Source organism: Gopherus flavomarginatus, chromosome 5 (assembly GCF_025201925.1).
Source record: "Gopherus flavomarginatus isolate rGopFla2 chromosome 5, rGopFla2.mat.asm, whole genome shotgun sequence".
Lineage (NCBI taxonomy): Eukaryota > Metazoa > Chordata > Testudines > Testudinidae > Gopherus > Gopherus flavomarginatus.
The window spans coordinates 42,726,371-42,742,774 of NC_066621.1; the positions used below are offsets into that span (position 1 = coordinate 42,726,371).

Below are 16,404 nucleotides of genomic sequence, written 5' to 3' on the forward strand. Positions count from 1 at the left end.
ACATGCTTTTCTTCTCCTCCTATCCTGAACCACTGCCTCCTCACCATGGATTTGGTGCCCTCTCCCTTTTTCATTGCAAATCACTACCATCAGAACCAATGAAGTAGGAAGGGCACAGGAATTCCCCCAGCTTTTTACATCTCCAGCCTCAATCAGTCTCAGGCCGTGGGCCCAGGCAGTGCTTATGGTGCACAGACCAGGGATGGGACAGGATGGGCCGAGCCACCCTGCACAGGTGACCCAGGCAGGGCCAGGGGGACTAATGGGGTTTACAATGGAGAGGCCTGAGGGAAGCCAGATGGCAGCCAGCCACAGAGCATAGCATGCCCGCTCAGGCCCTGGTACAATGCAGCCGCCCTCTGCCCCGGGGGATCAACTGCAGCGGCCACGCGCCAACCAAAGCCACGCCCCGGGAAAATGCGCCCCGCCCCCAACCAAACACCCAATCAGGAGAGGGTCCAGTCAGAGCCGCGTGCGCAGACGACCCTGCTGTTGCCGCCACCCAGGACAGAGAACGGAGGCGCACGGGCCCCAATAGGCGACCCAGACCCCAACCCTCCCGGACTGCGCATGCGCAGTGAGAGCAGTCGCTGCCCGGGAGGAGGGGCTGACGCACGACGCACGTAGCAGCGGGTGGTGACCTACGTGCGCAGGGTCGCGAGGGGACGCCCCTTGTGAGGTGCTGAGGGCCGATGGGGCCGGCCGAGCCGAGCGGGGGCGAGCGCGGAGCCGCTTGAGCCCCGCCGGCCGGGGCGACGCCATGCGGCGCGGGGAGAGGAGGAGCCACGGCGGGGCGCTCAGCAAGGCCGCCCTGGAGGAGCAGCCCGACGGCGGGGTGATGGAGGCGCCCCCGGGCTCCCGCGGAGACTCGCCGCCCGCGGCTCCCGGCAGCGCCGCCCCCGGGCTCCGCCGCAGCACCGAGTCCGAGGTGTACGACGACGGTACCAACACCTTCTTCTGGTGAGAGACCACCCCGCCCCGCCCCCCCGAGCCCGAGCGAGCCCGGCCCGCCGCCCCCCCGAGCCCGAGCGAGCCCGGCCCGCCCCGCCCCCTCCTCGCCCGAGCGAGCCCGGCCCGCCGCCCCCCCGAGCCCGAGCGAGCCCGGCCCGCCGCCCCCTCCTCCCCCGAGCCCGAGCGAGCCCGGCCCCTTTGCTTTCCCTAACCAGTTCCCGGGGTCTCACTGGCCTTGCGCTGCCTCCCCCCGGCCAGCCCGGGAGGCTGATAAAGACCCTGCCCCGGGACTCACGGATCCCCTGTGCACTCTGACCCCAGCGCCCAACTCCCCTTCCTCCCTGCAGGACACCCAGGGAGCCTTTCACCCCAGTGCTGGCCAGCAGCTTTAGCCCTGGGTCCTGGTGCCACCTCCTGCTCTTCCCACAGGGAGTGGCCGGGGCCCCTACCCCTCACCCTCTCTCTAGTTACTGACTGACACCCTGTGTACATGCCCCCACTAGCAACCCGTCTTCATTCAAGCTGTTCTGCAACTGACTGGTTGGTGGTTACACTAATATACACCTACTTCTAGAAGGCATGGGGGGTAGATGGTTGGGGTATGTGGAGAAGGGGGGTATCTGACACAACCCCAAAGACACTCTGGTGTTTTCTAGTGAGTGATGCCAATGCCTTCTCTACTTACTGCTCTTATTCTCTCCATTTTCCGGTGAATGATACACTCAGCTCCCAAACCTATAGATCTAATCAGCTCTTCTCTAACGCACCCTGATGAATGTCAGGCTATGTCTATGCTGCCACTTATGTCTGCAAAATTTGTCACTCAGGGATGTAAATATTCCACCCCCTGAGTGACATAAATTATGCCAGCATAAGCGGTTGTGTGCACAGCGCTATGTCAGTAGGAGAATGCCGCTTGTTGGGGGCGGATTAATTTTGTTGACGGGAGAGTCTCTGTAGTGTAGACATAGCCTCAGTTCTTTAACCTCGCAGTCACACTTACCATTAAATATAACTTATGTAGCTCCTGCACAGCTCTTTCCTGTTGTTGTCAAACAAATAGGCCATCAGGTCTGTAATCCCTTACAGCAGTGGTTTTCAACCTTTTTTCATTTGTGGGCCCCTAAAAAATTTCAGATGGTTGTGCGGACCCATTTTGAAATCTTAAAGATAGTCTATGGACCACAGGTTGAAAACCACTGTTCTATGGGAACATCAACCTTTTGTGTACCCTTTAGACATAGTCTATAGACCCCCAGGGGTCTGCAGACCATAGGTTGAAAACCACTGCTTTACAATAAAGGTCCAGAATTGTGACACAATAGAGTGTGGTGTGGTCTCTGCAACCAGAATCTTTTTTTTGTATTTTGTCTTGCTAGTCTCCCAATTTGATATTTGGTAATATGAGGGAATGAGAGAATGGCACCAGAGGGGTATAACTAGGAGTAATTGCATAAAACTGAACAGAGGAAACTTTTCTGGCATTGAGAAATATTTGGCTGTTAAAGTCTTCCAAGAATCGGATGCGTAAGCCATGTTACTTGAATCACTTAAGGATGAGTTACATGCAGACTTTTTTTCGGTGTGAATTAACAGATTTAGTTATTGCAGTCCAAGTCTGTAGACACTCATTTTGGAATAAAAATGGCTAATGTTGGTCTAGCTAAATAAACTGTAGCCATTTTTATTAGAATGGTGCAAGTCTCTGTGTGGATAATTCAACTAAATTGCTTTAATTGGTTTATTTAAAGTGGTGCAGCATGTTTAGACCAGTCCTTGGGATGGAGCAGTAGTGAATACATTCTGTCCAGTACTTTCAGGGGGAAGAGGAAAGACAAGCAAGACAACTCTCTTTAGTTCTTTAACATTTCTAATTTACATAATTTCTTTCTGTTCCCTTTAGTTTTCTTCTGGTGAGCGGTAATCCCTCTTCCTATAGATAAATACCCACAGTACTCTAATGTTGACTCTTGGGCTTTTGTGGCATTCTGACCATGCCAAAATCCAGTTAACTAACACATGATCTTATTAAATCACAAAACGTTTTGCTGCACTAATCGAGTACACTTTGTTCTCCTGTAGCAGAACTTACTGTGTAACAGTATTTGTCTAATGCTTTCTCCAAATCATCTAGTGAGTGGCAGCCTCACTCTTCACCAAGACATCCCTCTCACTCCTTCACCAAGTTACTCTGTAAATGAATTGCCTCACACACTGCTTTCTGGGAAAGTGGAATTTCATACTCCATCTCCATGTGTTATTTTCTCTTCACCGTATACACAGTTATCTTAGTGCTAATGATTAAATTGAGCTTCATTTCCATTTGTGTTGAATTTGTCACCCGAGACAGATTCATGCATACCTGGAAAACCTCAAATGGAAATATTTCAACATCATCTTCCATTCTAGATTTTCTTGAGAAATTTGGCTTTCTATGTGTATAAGTTCCCATTATGTTTTTCTGGGGACTTTTTTGAGCTGCATGCCATCCTTTTTTCTGGAAAAGGAAATCAAATGACTAGGTATCTTTAAAATTTTGTTTTAAAAAGAAATGCATTCATTGGCTTGATCTACAGACAGAACAGAGAACATGCTCAGCTGACGCTAGAAAGGAGATGCTCAGTAGGAGGGGAAAAACGTGAACAGAGGAAGATCTGATTTGGCTTGAGCGTTGCATTAGTGAGGCGCTCCTGGCTCTGGATCCGCTGGTTTTGGCAGTAATGAAAGAGGAGAATGTGTTGATCTCGATGGCTTCTGTGATACATTTCTGCTAGTTTAAATCACAGTTAGCAAGAAATATCCAGATGCTGCTAGATCCCAGGATAGTCGGTAGAAAATTATTTGGAGCCTGCTGTACCAAAAGTATATCTAGCTAGGAAACAACATTATCTTCAGGGTGCATGAACTATCTGGGAGAGAACACTTTGGGAACTTGCCACATCCAGGCTCTATTACCGGGTCTCGCTGAGGTCTGCAGATAGTGCCACCTTGTAAATGGAAAATGGGTAAAACTGTCATTTGTTTGTTGTGTTTTTAAATGTCATTTGTTTGCCAAATTGTTTAAATTTTAGTACTGTTCTGAATTTTGTGGTTATATTTTGTGGAAATAGCTGCATGTTCTGCCATTTTTGTGGGTCTTTCCTCTACATGAAGGCTTTAAGTGAATTTATCGTTAAAGTCTGTATTGAGTGTTGTATTAGAGCTGGTATCTGAGTATACTAGATTAAGCAAAAATCCCATAATAAATAATGCTGTTATTTTCATACCTGTCACTCTAAGCAGAGTTAGGTTGACAAAATATGACATTATCTCTATGGCTATCTTATGAGAAAGCTTCTTTAATGTATTTCCCATGCGTTGCTTGGTCATCACTAGAAGAACAGTGGGGGCAAACACTACAACTGCAGTATAACTTTTCAGTGTGTAGACTTTACATAATAAGCAATAATATCTTTGTTTTTTCTATAGTGCCTATCGGCATGATATTTAAGCACTGATAGCCAAAATTTCCAAAGAAAGTGTCCATAGAGGTTTCAGTGAATATTGAGGGATATGGCAATCTAGTTCTCACCCAGCAGGATGTCGGGTTTGCCTCACTGACTACTTAAATAAGATTATGGTCTTTTGTATTTGTGGCTGTGTGAATTATATAGGACCCAGAGCTGCTGCCCTTGAAATCCACCAATGTCAGAACTAAGTTACTGGTGTGGCCTATCCAGTGTGAGAAATGGAAAGTATTTAATAGATTTGTAAACACAATAAAAGGAACCCTTCCTAGAAGTAATACAACTTAATTTGCATAATTAAGCAAAATATGATAGCTTCACTGTCATAAATGTGGTTCTTTTGAAACTTTAACATTTAGCTTTAGCTATAACACCTTTTGCAGAGCTTTAAAACAGACGCAGATATGAATATAGTTCAACTTTGCAAATTGGCTTTTTTTGGCATGAGAAAATGAAACTGGTGCTCAGTGTCCTAACTGAGGGTTACTAAAACTGCAGAATGTTAAATCTGTATTATGAGATCATGCATATTTTTGTCAGGAGCAGAAATATGTCAAATACAAGGGGAAGAGGGATAGGGGGAGAAGAAACCTTATGGACAACCTTACTGTTGAGCCAGCTTAACACAGTATAGCCTTCTCTTCAGCTTTTGCATTTGCCCTGAAAATACGTTAAATGTTTACCCCTTGTGTTGATTGCAAAACATGTTGTTGGTTTTAGAGCAGGGCTGGAAGGATCCACTTAGTCAGGACAGCTTACTGCTCACCCTGGGCAAGTACATCCATCATCTTCCACAGATTCTAAACTTTGATTGGAAGTTTCTCGCTCTTATAGTTGTGAAGAAAGCCTTCTTTGTGGCAGGGACTGGCTTTTGTTATGTTTGTATAATGCCTAGGACAATGGGGCTGACTCTCATGGAGCTACCACTATACAAATAATAACTGATGCAGTGCTGTCTTTGTAAGTTTGCAGGCGGACAGCTCCAATGCCACAGCTGCAGCTAAGTTTCTGCAGGTTGCAGAATAGTGATCCATTTTCATTTTTCTTAGTCTTCATTGGGTTGCTTCATTCTGCTGCAGCCTGGGATAACTGAGTGCATTTGCTTGGAGGTATATGAAAACAGGGTGAACAGCAGCTAAAAACCTACTCCTTGAGCAGCAGGAAAACTGAGAGGAATAGTGTAGCAGAGACGCATCTCATTACAGTAGGCTGAGGATGAGTGCTGTGAATCCCCATTCTCATGGTAGCTGTGGGACTCTTGGGAGCAAAGAATAAATGTTCCTTCCAGCAACCAGAGAGGATTGGGTGCAGGGATTTCAAGTGTATCACATCGACCCAGCATAGCTGATATTCATAGACTTTTAAGGTCAGTAGGGGCCATTGGGTCATCTAGTCTGACCTCTTGTGGCCTGTGTTATATAGAATTTCAGTTACCCCTGTATGGAGCCCAATAACTTCTTTGACTAAAACACATCTTCCGGAAAGACGTTCTCTGTTTGAAGACTCCAAAAAATGGAGACTCAGTTGCTTCCCTTGATAGTTTGTAACAATGATTAATCACCCTCTTTTAAAAAACGAAAAAATACTTCTATTTTTAATTTGAATTTGCCTGGTTATAACCCCCAAACATTGGTTTCTGTTATGCCTTCCTCTCATGTTAAAAAGTGCTCAAGTATCTCATTTTCAGTGATGGTGTATATGAAACATGGAGTCCCCACACAAGATTCAGGAACAGAATTCTGGTGAATAATGAAGAGACTGAGGGATGAGGGCTAGAACTGATATTTTGTTGTGCTAGTACAGTTTCTCTAGAAATTTTTCAGGGCTGTTTTAGAGGAAGACAAGTTAGGGACTTGACAAAGAAATTAGAACTGCAGAAATTCTAGTCTAAATGGCGCAGGTCCTCTATTTTGATATTTCTAACAGAGCTTTCAGTTGGAGCTACAGGGGCAGTGCCTGCGGATACGCCTCTGCATAGGAGCTGGAGAAGGGACATACCTCTGCTTCTGGGAGCCGTTTGAGATAAGCGCTGCCCAGAGCCTGCATCCCTGAACCTCTTCCCATGCCCCAACCCCCTGCACCAGCCCTGATCCCCCTCCTGCCCTTTAAACCCCTTGATCCCAGCCTGGAGCACCCTCCTGTACTCCAAACTTCTCATCCCTAGCCCCCCTCGAGCCTGCAACCCCAGCTGGAGCCTGCACCCCTTCCTGCATTCCAACCCCTTGCTCCCGCCTGGAGCCCCCTCCCACACCCTGAACTAATTTCTGGCCCCACCCCAGAGCCCACACCTTCAACCAGAGCCCTCACTCCCTCTCACACCCCAACTCAGGGTTACCCAGAGGATTCAGGGGGCCTGGGGCAAAGCAATTTCAGGGGCCCCTTCCATAAAAAAAAGTTGCAATACTATAGAATACTATATTCTCGTGGGGGCCCCTGCAGGACCTGGGGCAAATTGTCCCACTTGCCCCCTCCCCTCTGGGCGGCCCTGCCCCAACCCCATTTTGTGAGTGTTCATGGCCCACCATACGATTTCTGTTCCCAGATATTTCCCTCAGGCCAAAATGTTTGACCACCGCTGCACTTGAGTATGTATCCTGGGGATAGTATTAAATAGGATTAAAACTGATCTCTGCAATTCTTTAGCGCAAATACTCTAGCAGGAGGGAGGAGGTGATTGGGAGGCATTAGGGGTTTTGCAGGGCTCTGGGGTGAAGAGGCTGGGGGACCGGGGAGCTGTGTCTGTCCTATGGACTAGTGTGGCAGGAATCCTGTGTCTGAGGTATTGGCACTCAAAGGTTTCTTTCAGCCCTCCTGCTTCAGTTCCCTGAAACATTGTCATCTGACTTGTTTTGTAAATTACTTTGGAATCCAGAGGTCAGAAGAAAGCACTTGGGGGCAGGAAATAAATCAGTTTCATACTGCTAGAAGATTAACCTAACTTTTGCCCACTAGCACACACTCTCCTTCTCCTTAGTTGAGGGTTTTATTTGTTTTTTAGTAATTTAATTGAAGTGTTTCTTTCGAGAGTTTTTATTTGTATCCTTTTTAATCTTATCTATACTATAATATAACACTGGTTTAACTAAATTGATTTAATATTATTTAAACTTTCATGAACCTGTGATGCAGAAACCCTAAATAAGGTTAAGCCTTGTTTATAATGCATCTGCATTAGGAGTTTGACTTTTAGCTAGATCAGTTTTAAAACTAATTCTTGTAAATCACTGGAACTCCATAGTATAGAAAAGGTCTGAATTTGTGTTTATCTTTCCCGCCAGCAAAAAAATTAATTTTTCAACCTTAGTTAGTCTTCAAATTGCTGCTATTGGTGCTGCTATGGAATTACCACTGGACATTACTGAAATGGGGGTCAGGGGGGAATGTTATGGCAAGAAAAATGGGTGTTTATATCCTTATCAAGCATCACAAGTATGTACAGAAATTTAATAAGGATGTTATGTACCTTTACAAATGCATTCAACGTTTGTTACTTGCCCAAAAGCAGGTACTTCTTGATTGCACTGGGTTATTTTGTAGCTTTAACTCTGTACATTTTGAAACTCTAACTTAGATTTTTATGCTTTTTGGGGCAGCTACTGTATCTGCTGCAGTCTGGAAAGCACAGCAGGGTGCTGAACCTACTTAGGCCTGTCAGACACTGCCGCTATATATATATATATAAATAAATAATACTTGCCCCAAGGTGGTTATAGTACTTGCCCCAAGGTGGTTGTTCTGAGTTATTCTTCTGGAGTTTAAATAGATGAGAGAGAAAGTAATAAAAGAGCATCAAATATGGGAGAGAAGTGGGGGGTGGCATATGAATCAGGAAAAGATACAGTTCTGTGTTGAATGTTCCTAAGAAGAATAAAAATAGAGCAGCAGAAAAAAAAACTTCATGCCTTTATTGCATGTAGTTTTCCTGAAATCTGTTTTATAATGGAATGGGAATAGCTTTTCCTTATTTAAGTCTGTAATCAGCCTTCACTGTGAAACCTGTATTTCATCCCTCGGTAACTATGGATTGGGAAACTGGGTTAGTTTAAACCACCAGCCATACTTTGAAGACAATGTTTATGCAAAGCCTGATGCAAATCTGTCAACTCTTTGAGTTAGCTGTTAAAAGCTTGACTGTGTCCCCCTCTAGCTCAAAAGTTTGCTTCTACTATTAACTTTCCATAGAGTAAAATCTGCTTGAAAGGTTGTGTGCTGGCTGTACTTGAAGAAAATGGCTTGTAACTAAGCAAAGTTACTGACAGTTGAATAATTTTAGGGGCCCAGTCCCATGCCCTTGGATTTGACTAGGAATCTTGCCACTGGTTCCATTAAGAGGAGGTTTAGGCCCTATTTCTGTGAGCATGTTGCCCTCTGTGGTTGGTTAAAGCAAAGAAAGTACATAGTTTCCAATGACACAAGGACATTTAACACTGTAGGATTGGAGCCTAAGGGTATGTGTATGCTACCTGTCGGATCGGTGGGTAGTGATCGATCTGTTGGGGATCGATGTATTGCGTCTCATCTAGACACAATACATCGATCCCCGAACGCGCTCCCCGTCGACTCTGGAACTCCACCAGGGCGAGAGCGGAAGTGGAGTCGACGGGGGAGCGGCGGCTGTCGATCCCGTGCCCAGAGGACGCAAAGTAAGTCTACCTAAGTCGATCTAAGATGCTTCAACTTCAGCTACGCTATTCTCTTAGCTGAAGTTGCATATCTTAGATCGATTTCCCACCCCCAGTGTAGACCAGGCCTAACACTTATGCACATGCTTAACTTTAAGCATGCGAGTAGTCCCACTGAAGTCAAAATTAAGCATATGTGATTGAAGGCTAGGTGCCTGAGAGTTTCCTTTACTTCCAGTAATACAAAGCTTGTGGTTCTCTGCAGAACAAGGGATCGAGTCCTAATTTTTCAGGAAAGGAGACCTAGTAGTGTCTCTTTCGTCAATACTGTAACAGTTCCTTTATAAAGCAGGTTTTACTCTCCCTTGAAACGCCCAAAAATGACCAATAGTAAGACAACCCTTAAAACCTGAAGACGTGTTTTTTGGTTAATTAGAACAAGTTCTAACTTTGAATAAACGTAGCTACTACCTCTATAGAAATAAGATTTAGAAATGGCTTTTTGAAGCATTTACTGTTTGATGCCCTTCCTCCCCCAAATCAGCCCAATGAAATCTTATTACATCACAGAAGTTATTTTTTGAGTATTCCCATGCAATCTCACTTTTTACAAATATTCAAAACAGCACTTGTATACCACAGTAGTAGGTGATCTGTAAATACGGATAGGTTAGGTACATTTTTCATTGGCTCTTCAGTTTTCAGGGGCAGAAATATTAAACATTTAAAGGAATTGCTGCCATTTGAAAGCAAGACATGATTCAGTCACTGAAACGGTCATAAGGAAAAGCTGATGGAGAATATTTTACAACCTTTGTCATCAAATAACTTTTTCATTAAGCAAAGACAGAGAGACTGGGATGACTGCATTACTTCTACATAATGCAGCCTTTTCAACAAGTTCTTTCCGTAATCCTTATAAATACACTGGGGTGATGCAATGTGGACAGACAATACATTTTTTTTTTGCCAGTTGCTTCCTCCAGCAAAGCTATTTGTGGAATTGTTAAAATTAAAGGAGCAAATGGTGCTGGCCAAGCTAATAATCCTATGACCTCCATTTCATTTATTTGAAAACTACTTGCAAGATGTTTTTAAAACAAACTTGGAAGTTGCATAAATAGACTTTAAAAATGTATGTTTGCTATGAACAGTGCACCTTCATATCATTTACAAAACTCAAGCACTTAAAAGCAAAAAATGGGTAGTTAGCTACATAGTAAATCTTATACTGTACTTATAATCTACAATACACTCCATCGGTAATCATAAAATATAAACACGCTAAATGGCCTGAGTTTCATATGTACACGTCAGTGGCACATTGATCGGATCCAAATACACCTATTCTAAATCTGTATAATTAAACTAGTAAAATAAATACCATATTTTATCAAAAAGCTTGCTGCCAACTGATAGAGATACTGATATTTTTCATTTACCATATATACTCGTTCATTTATAAGCCAACCACCAAGATGGTTAGGTAAAAATAGCAAAAACTGTATAACCCTTTCATAAGCCAACCCTATATTTCAGGGGTTGGCAAACTTTGGCTCCTGGCCCGTTAGGGTAAGCCTCTAGTGGGCCTGGATGTTTAGTGGCCTGGATGTTTTGTTTACCCGGAGCATTCACAGGCACTGGAGCCGCTCAGCTCCCAGTGTCTGCAGTTTGCAGTTTGTGGAATTGTTAATGTTAATGCCAATGGGAGCTGCAGGAAGTGGCCCGCCACAGGGAGCTGAGGGGCTCCATGCCTGCAGTTGCTTCAGGTAAAGAAAATGACAATGTATTAGATATTCAGTGATTCCATAGTGTTTAATATAATCAAATTTTGGTGTAGGCCCATTTATAAGCTGACGCCCGCTCTTTGATGATCACTTTTTTACCAAAATTTTCAGCTTATAAACTGTTTATACAGTAATCGAGTCCCATTAAAGAGTATACTTAAATACTGAAATCAAAGAAACAATCTTAACTGTCTCATGAATTTTGGTTATTAAGTATGACTTTCTTTGTACTCAATTTAAAAAAAAAATACTTTGTGGGAAATGGTAAGCTACATGATGATCGCCATTCATTTCCTTACATGCCTATGGTTGTAAATGTTATAGGAAAGTACATTGTCAATGAAAAATCGTACTTGTTTTTTTTTAAACTTTACATCTTATTTTGGAATGTGTATATTTCCTACACTACTTTGTATTTCTCTGGGAATTGTCCACGTAGCGCTCTTAATTTAGAGTGGAGGAGAGGTGATTAAATTGCTAATAACCCATTCAACATCTAAGTAGGCTAATGAGGCAAGTATTTTATACACAGTCTTGGGTTTTTGTTCAAATGTGTTGACTGGATGGGGTGGGGAACATGAAGTACAGAAAGGGTAGAAAGATGTTAGTTTATCTAAGATGTTATGGCTACAGTATTACTTAGGGGTTTTGGTGAGCCCTGTCTTTTATCTGCTATGCTATGAATCCCTGCCTTCTGTATAGTCGTGTGTACATTCTTATAATAAATTTTTTGGGACCCAACTTCTGTGTCTATTCCATGGTTCCAGTATATAAATCAAACTCTTGTAGCATGTATTTAGCTTCCCTTTCAAATCATGTGTACATCAATTAGATCTTTCAGTTTCCTAAGAATACAAGAAGCTAGGAAAATGTAAGCCTATCTGCATACTTCCCTCAGTACTTGTGTTAGGCTATGTCAGTGGTCCCCAGCCTTTTTGTGACCAGTAGCACATTCATGTTTTCAGAAGCGTGTGGCGGGCGCCAGCAATTTTTCAAGGCTTATTTTGTATTTGTACATTATATTAAATATGATTATGTATTATTTTACGTAATATATGAATCCATAAGATAAAGGTAATTTTACATGTAAAAGGTATTAATTAAATTATTCTGCAATTACTCTTTCCCCTTACTATGTGAATTTGCTCTCTTTTTTTATCTACCTGTAAGAAAAATTAAGAAGCTTTTACAAAATAAATATCACAAACTGTTTTCATCTTATTTATTTTAAAAAAGTAAAACATTGTTGAATTGCTGGTCCAAATATATTTATTATTCCTACTTTAACGTAGAATAAAGCCTGCAGCCTCGGAGTTCTCTGTCCCCGACACGCGCGGGGCTGCAGCTTCTCTCCAGCTTAGGTCACGGTCCCGCATCTGCCAGAGACCGAGAACACCGGCGCCTGCAGCCCCAGGGTTCTCTGTCTGCGGCAGGGTTGGGGCTGCGGCTTCTCTCCGGCTTCTAAGCCAGAGAGAAGCAGCGACCCGGTGCCTGCCAGGGACAGAGAACACCGGCCCCCGCAGAAGCCGGAGAGAAGCCACAGCCCTGTGCCTGCTAGGGACAGAGAACGACAGGGCCTCCAGCCTGCAGCCCCGGAGTACTCTGTCCCGAGCAGGCGCAGGGCCCTGGCTTCTCTCCACTGCTGGGCACTAGGCAGGACCCGTGCCTGCCGGGGACAGAGAACACTGGTGCCTGCAGCCCCGGAGTTCTGTCCCCAGCAGGCGCGGGGCTGCAGCTTCTCTCTAGCTTAGGCCGCGGCCCCGCACCTGCCAGAGACCAAGAACACCGGCGCCTGCAGCCCCGGAGTTCTCTGTCTGCGGCAGGGTTGGGGCTGAGACTTCTCTCCGGCTTCGAAGCCGGAGAGAAGTCGTGGCCCCACGCCTGCTGGGGACAGAACACTGCACCTGCAGCCCTGGAGAAGCTGGAGAGAAGCCGCGGCCCTGCGCCTGCCGGGGACAGAGAACACCGGCGCCTGCAGCCTGCGGGCCCCAGAGTTCTCTGTCCCCAGCAGGTGCGGGGCCGCGGCTTCTCTCCCCTGCTGGGCACTAGGCGGATGCACATAAATGCCCCGGGGGGCGCCATGGCACCCACGGGCACCGTGTTGGGGACCACTGGGATATGTCTACACTACCACAGTAAGTCAAGCTATGCTACGCGACATAGCTGGAGTTGACGTATCTTAGGTCGAGTTACCGCAGGGTCTACGCTGCAGGGAGTTGACTTACCTTACTCTTCTTGTCGGGGGTAGAGTACAGGGATTGACTGGAGAGCGATCTGCAGTTGATTTGGCGGATCTTTACTGGACCTGCTAAATCGACTGCCGGTAGATTGATCTCAGAGCATTGATCCCTGCCGTAGCGTAAACCTGCCCTTAGAGTGGTTGCCCTTAGCTGTGCTGCTTCTGTCTTTGTAATCTAAAGCATACAGCACTAGGTACAAAATAAAAGATGTGTGACCTCTTTGGTCTGCATACAGCTCTAAAATTTATTTTGACTTTGTTCAATATTTCAAGGTATATATCCGAGCAGACTCTTTTTCCATGGTGTTCAGATATCCATCTACTATAACTACCCAAACTCTGTCTGGTTTGTCTTTTATCATATAACCATTACAGCTCTTCTCCATATGTGGTGTCTCTGGACTCTTTACTCATAGACTTTAAGGTCAGAAGGGACCTTTATGATCATCTAGTCTGACCTCCTGCACAATGCAGGCCACAGAATCTCACCCATCCACTCCTGTAACAAACCCGTAACCTATGTCTGAATTATTGAAGTCCTCAAATTGTATTTTGAAGACCTCAAGTTGCAGAGAATCCTCCAGCAAGTGACACGTGTCCCATGCTGCAGAGGAAGGCGATAAACCTCCAGGGCTTCTGCCAATCTGCCCTGGAGGAAAATTCCTTCCCGACACCATATATGGTGATCAGTTAAATCCTGAGCATGTGGGCAAGACTCACCAGCCGGCACCCAGGAAAGAATTATCTGTTGTAACTCAGATCCCACCCCATCTAACATCCCATCATAGACCACTGGGCATACTTACCTGCTGATAATCAAAGATCAATTGCCAAAATTAGGCTATCCCATCATACCATCCCCTCCATAAACTTATCAAGCTTAGTCTTAAAGCCAGATATGTCTTTTGCCCCCACTACTCCCCTTGGAAGGCTGTTCCAGAATTTCACTCCTCTAATGGTTAGAAACCTTCGTCTAATTTCAAGTCTAAACTTCCTAGTGTCCAGTTTATATCCATTTGTTCTTGTGTCCACATTGGTACTAAGCTTAAATAATTCCTCTCTCTCCCTAATATTTATCCCTCTGATATATTTATAAAGAGCAGTCATATCCCCCCTCAACTTTCTTTTGGTTAGGCTAAACAAGCCAAGCTCTTTGAGTCTCCTTTCATAAGGATCATCCTAGTAGCCCTTCTCTGTACCTGTTCCAGTTTGAATGGGGATGGTGTGTTTATGCTCTGCTTTTTGGGCTAGAATCACAAAGGTGTTTGGGTACCATCTACAAAAATCCCACTGAGCTCTTTAGAAACCTAAACTCACTTGGAGCCTAAATTTTCCAGGTGTAAGTTCCTGCAGTGTCTAAATTTTTTGCCCCTGAGTATGTGCACAGCTACCTTGCTGTAGGCGTCTAGACACCTATTTCTTGCCTAAGCCAAAGAGCAGTTCACGAATCAGGGAAAGTGAGTGTTTGTTTGCCTCTTTTGCATATGGAATCTGATCCAATAAACACGCTTAAAGGCTGTATACTGGATTGGGTCCTATTCAAAATTAGATTGGAGGTAATGGTGGTGTTGCATACTGTGTTGTGCTGTTTCAGCCTTAAATTTATCCCAGTGGTTAGAGCACTCACTTGGGATGTGGGAGACCCAGGGTCAATTCTCCTCTCAGGTAGAGGTAGGAAAAAGACTTGAACAGGAATCTTGCATCTATCAGGAGCATGCTTTGATCAATGAGCTCTCTGGGAGAATCTGATGTATGGCTCCCTCCAACCTTCCTGTGAAAGCTGTTCCTCTGTGGATAATTAGTCATTGGAGTAAGGGGCTTTCACGCCATCTTAACTGCTCACGATTGCGAGTGCCACACTCAAGGCAGACTGTCAAACAGGGCAGGGACCCCAAACTGGTTTTATGTTCTAGAATTAGATTTCACCAAACCAGTAGCAAGTGTGAACTCTTAAAGCACTGTAACAGTCTTACCATGGAGTCACAGACAGTTCCCTTGGGCATTCCAGTCTATCTTGCCATCCAGGCAAGATGGACTTCATGATGGATGGACACTTTACACCAAAAATCACAATAATATTCAGGTTACAGTTGTAATAATCTCAGTTCTGAATATCTTTTAGGGTTAGCCAAGGTTGACTCTAGGGATCTCTGCTTCTGTTTTGTAATGCAGGCCTTGTGAGAGTCCAAAAAGCGAAAAGAGAGATGAAAACATTTGCCAACTACAGTATTTTTATTTCCCTCTTCCCTCTGATGGGACGAGCCCTTTTGTAGGTAGCCTCTTCTGGGTAAATTAACAAAATCTATGTATTGTGATGTCCCACAATGGCCCATTTAGTTTTGATAAGCTAAGCTTGATAAGCTTGGTGGGCAGAAGACGATTCCTCCTCACTAGGCTCATAGTTTGAGAGCAAACATTTTTTTGCAAGTTACAAAGCAAAAACTTAAATATTTACCTTGTAGCAGGTGATAAAGAAATTTTAAGTGAGATTAATGCATGCAGCAACTTATAACAACGTATTTAGACTTTGTGAAATGTTTGTAAGTCCAATACCCACCTTAACCATACTAACAGACAGGTGAAACAGACTGGTTTCCAGCAATGAATTTGTCAATGCTCAGCTGAGGCCTAAAGCCTTGGCAAAAACTGGCACCTAGTCTGTCAGCATTACAGAGGGACTGGACCCTGGGTCTCCTACCTCCTAGATCAGGGGTTCTCAAACGGGGGATCTTGATCCCTCGGGGTCACGAGGTTATTACATGGGGGGTCGCAAGCTGTCACCTTCCACCCCAAACTCCGCTTTGCCTCCAGCATTTATAATGGTCTTAAATATATAAACAAATGTTTTTAATGTATAAAAGTTTTCTGTGTGTGAAAGGGGTCACCAGTACAAAAGTGTGAGAACCCCTGTCCTATATGGATGCCCTAACAACTAGACTAGAAAGTCATTCTCTCTGGCTATCTGCCTAGTGTACTGGGTTTTGTAAATTGGAGTCTAAGGGATCTATCTCTGCCCATTCATTGCATAGGCAACCTAGGTGCCTAACTCAGAAACAATGCTTTGATTCACAAAGCCTGTGCTTCATTTATTTTTTCTAGCCACCTAAAAGTTAGGTATTGCTATGCTCAGTATCTGATCTCCTAAATACTTAACACACACATCTGCTGGCACTTCGTCAATACAGATTTGTGAATTTCCCAGCCCCCTTTTTCTAGAAAAACCCAAACCACTGATTGTGTATTTCCAGTTTATGAACTTCTGTCACTCTGACGTATTTATGTGAATCTAACTTTATTTG

The 16,404-nt window shown here is 44.4% G+C and overlaps 1 protein-coding gene across 4 annotated transcripts in view; it reads left to right on the forward strand.

Annotated features, from left to right (window-relative positions):
- The first annotated feature begins 494 nt into the window (after window positions 1–494).
- PTDSS2 (phosphatidylserine synthase 2) overlaps window positions 495–16,404 on the forward strand; it is a 77,464-nt gene continuing 61,554 nt past the window's right edge. For 3 of the 4 annotated variants that reach the window (XR_007774378.1, XM_050952889.1, XM_050952890.1), the window contains exon 1: window positions 495–960. Coding sequence is in view for 2 of the 4 variants with exons in the window: in XM_050952889.1 (XP_050808846.1) it covers window positions 761–960 (200 nt within the window). In the remaining 2 variants the exon portion in view is untranslated. The remainder of the gene's footprint in view (window positions 961–16,404) is intronic. The other variant, XM_050952892.1, reaches the window with a different exon arrangement.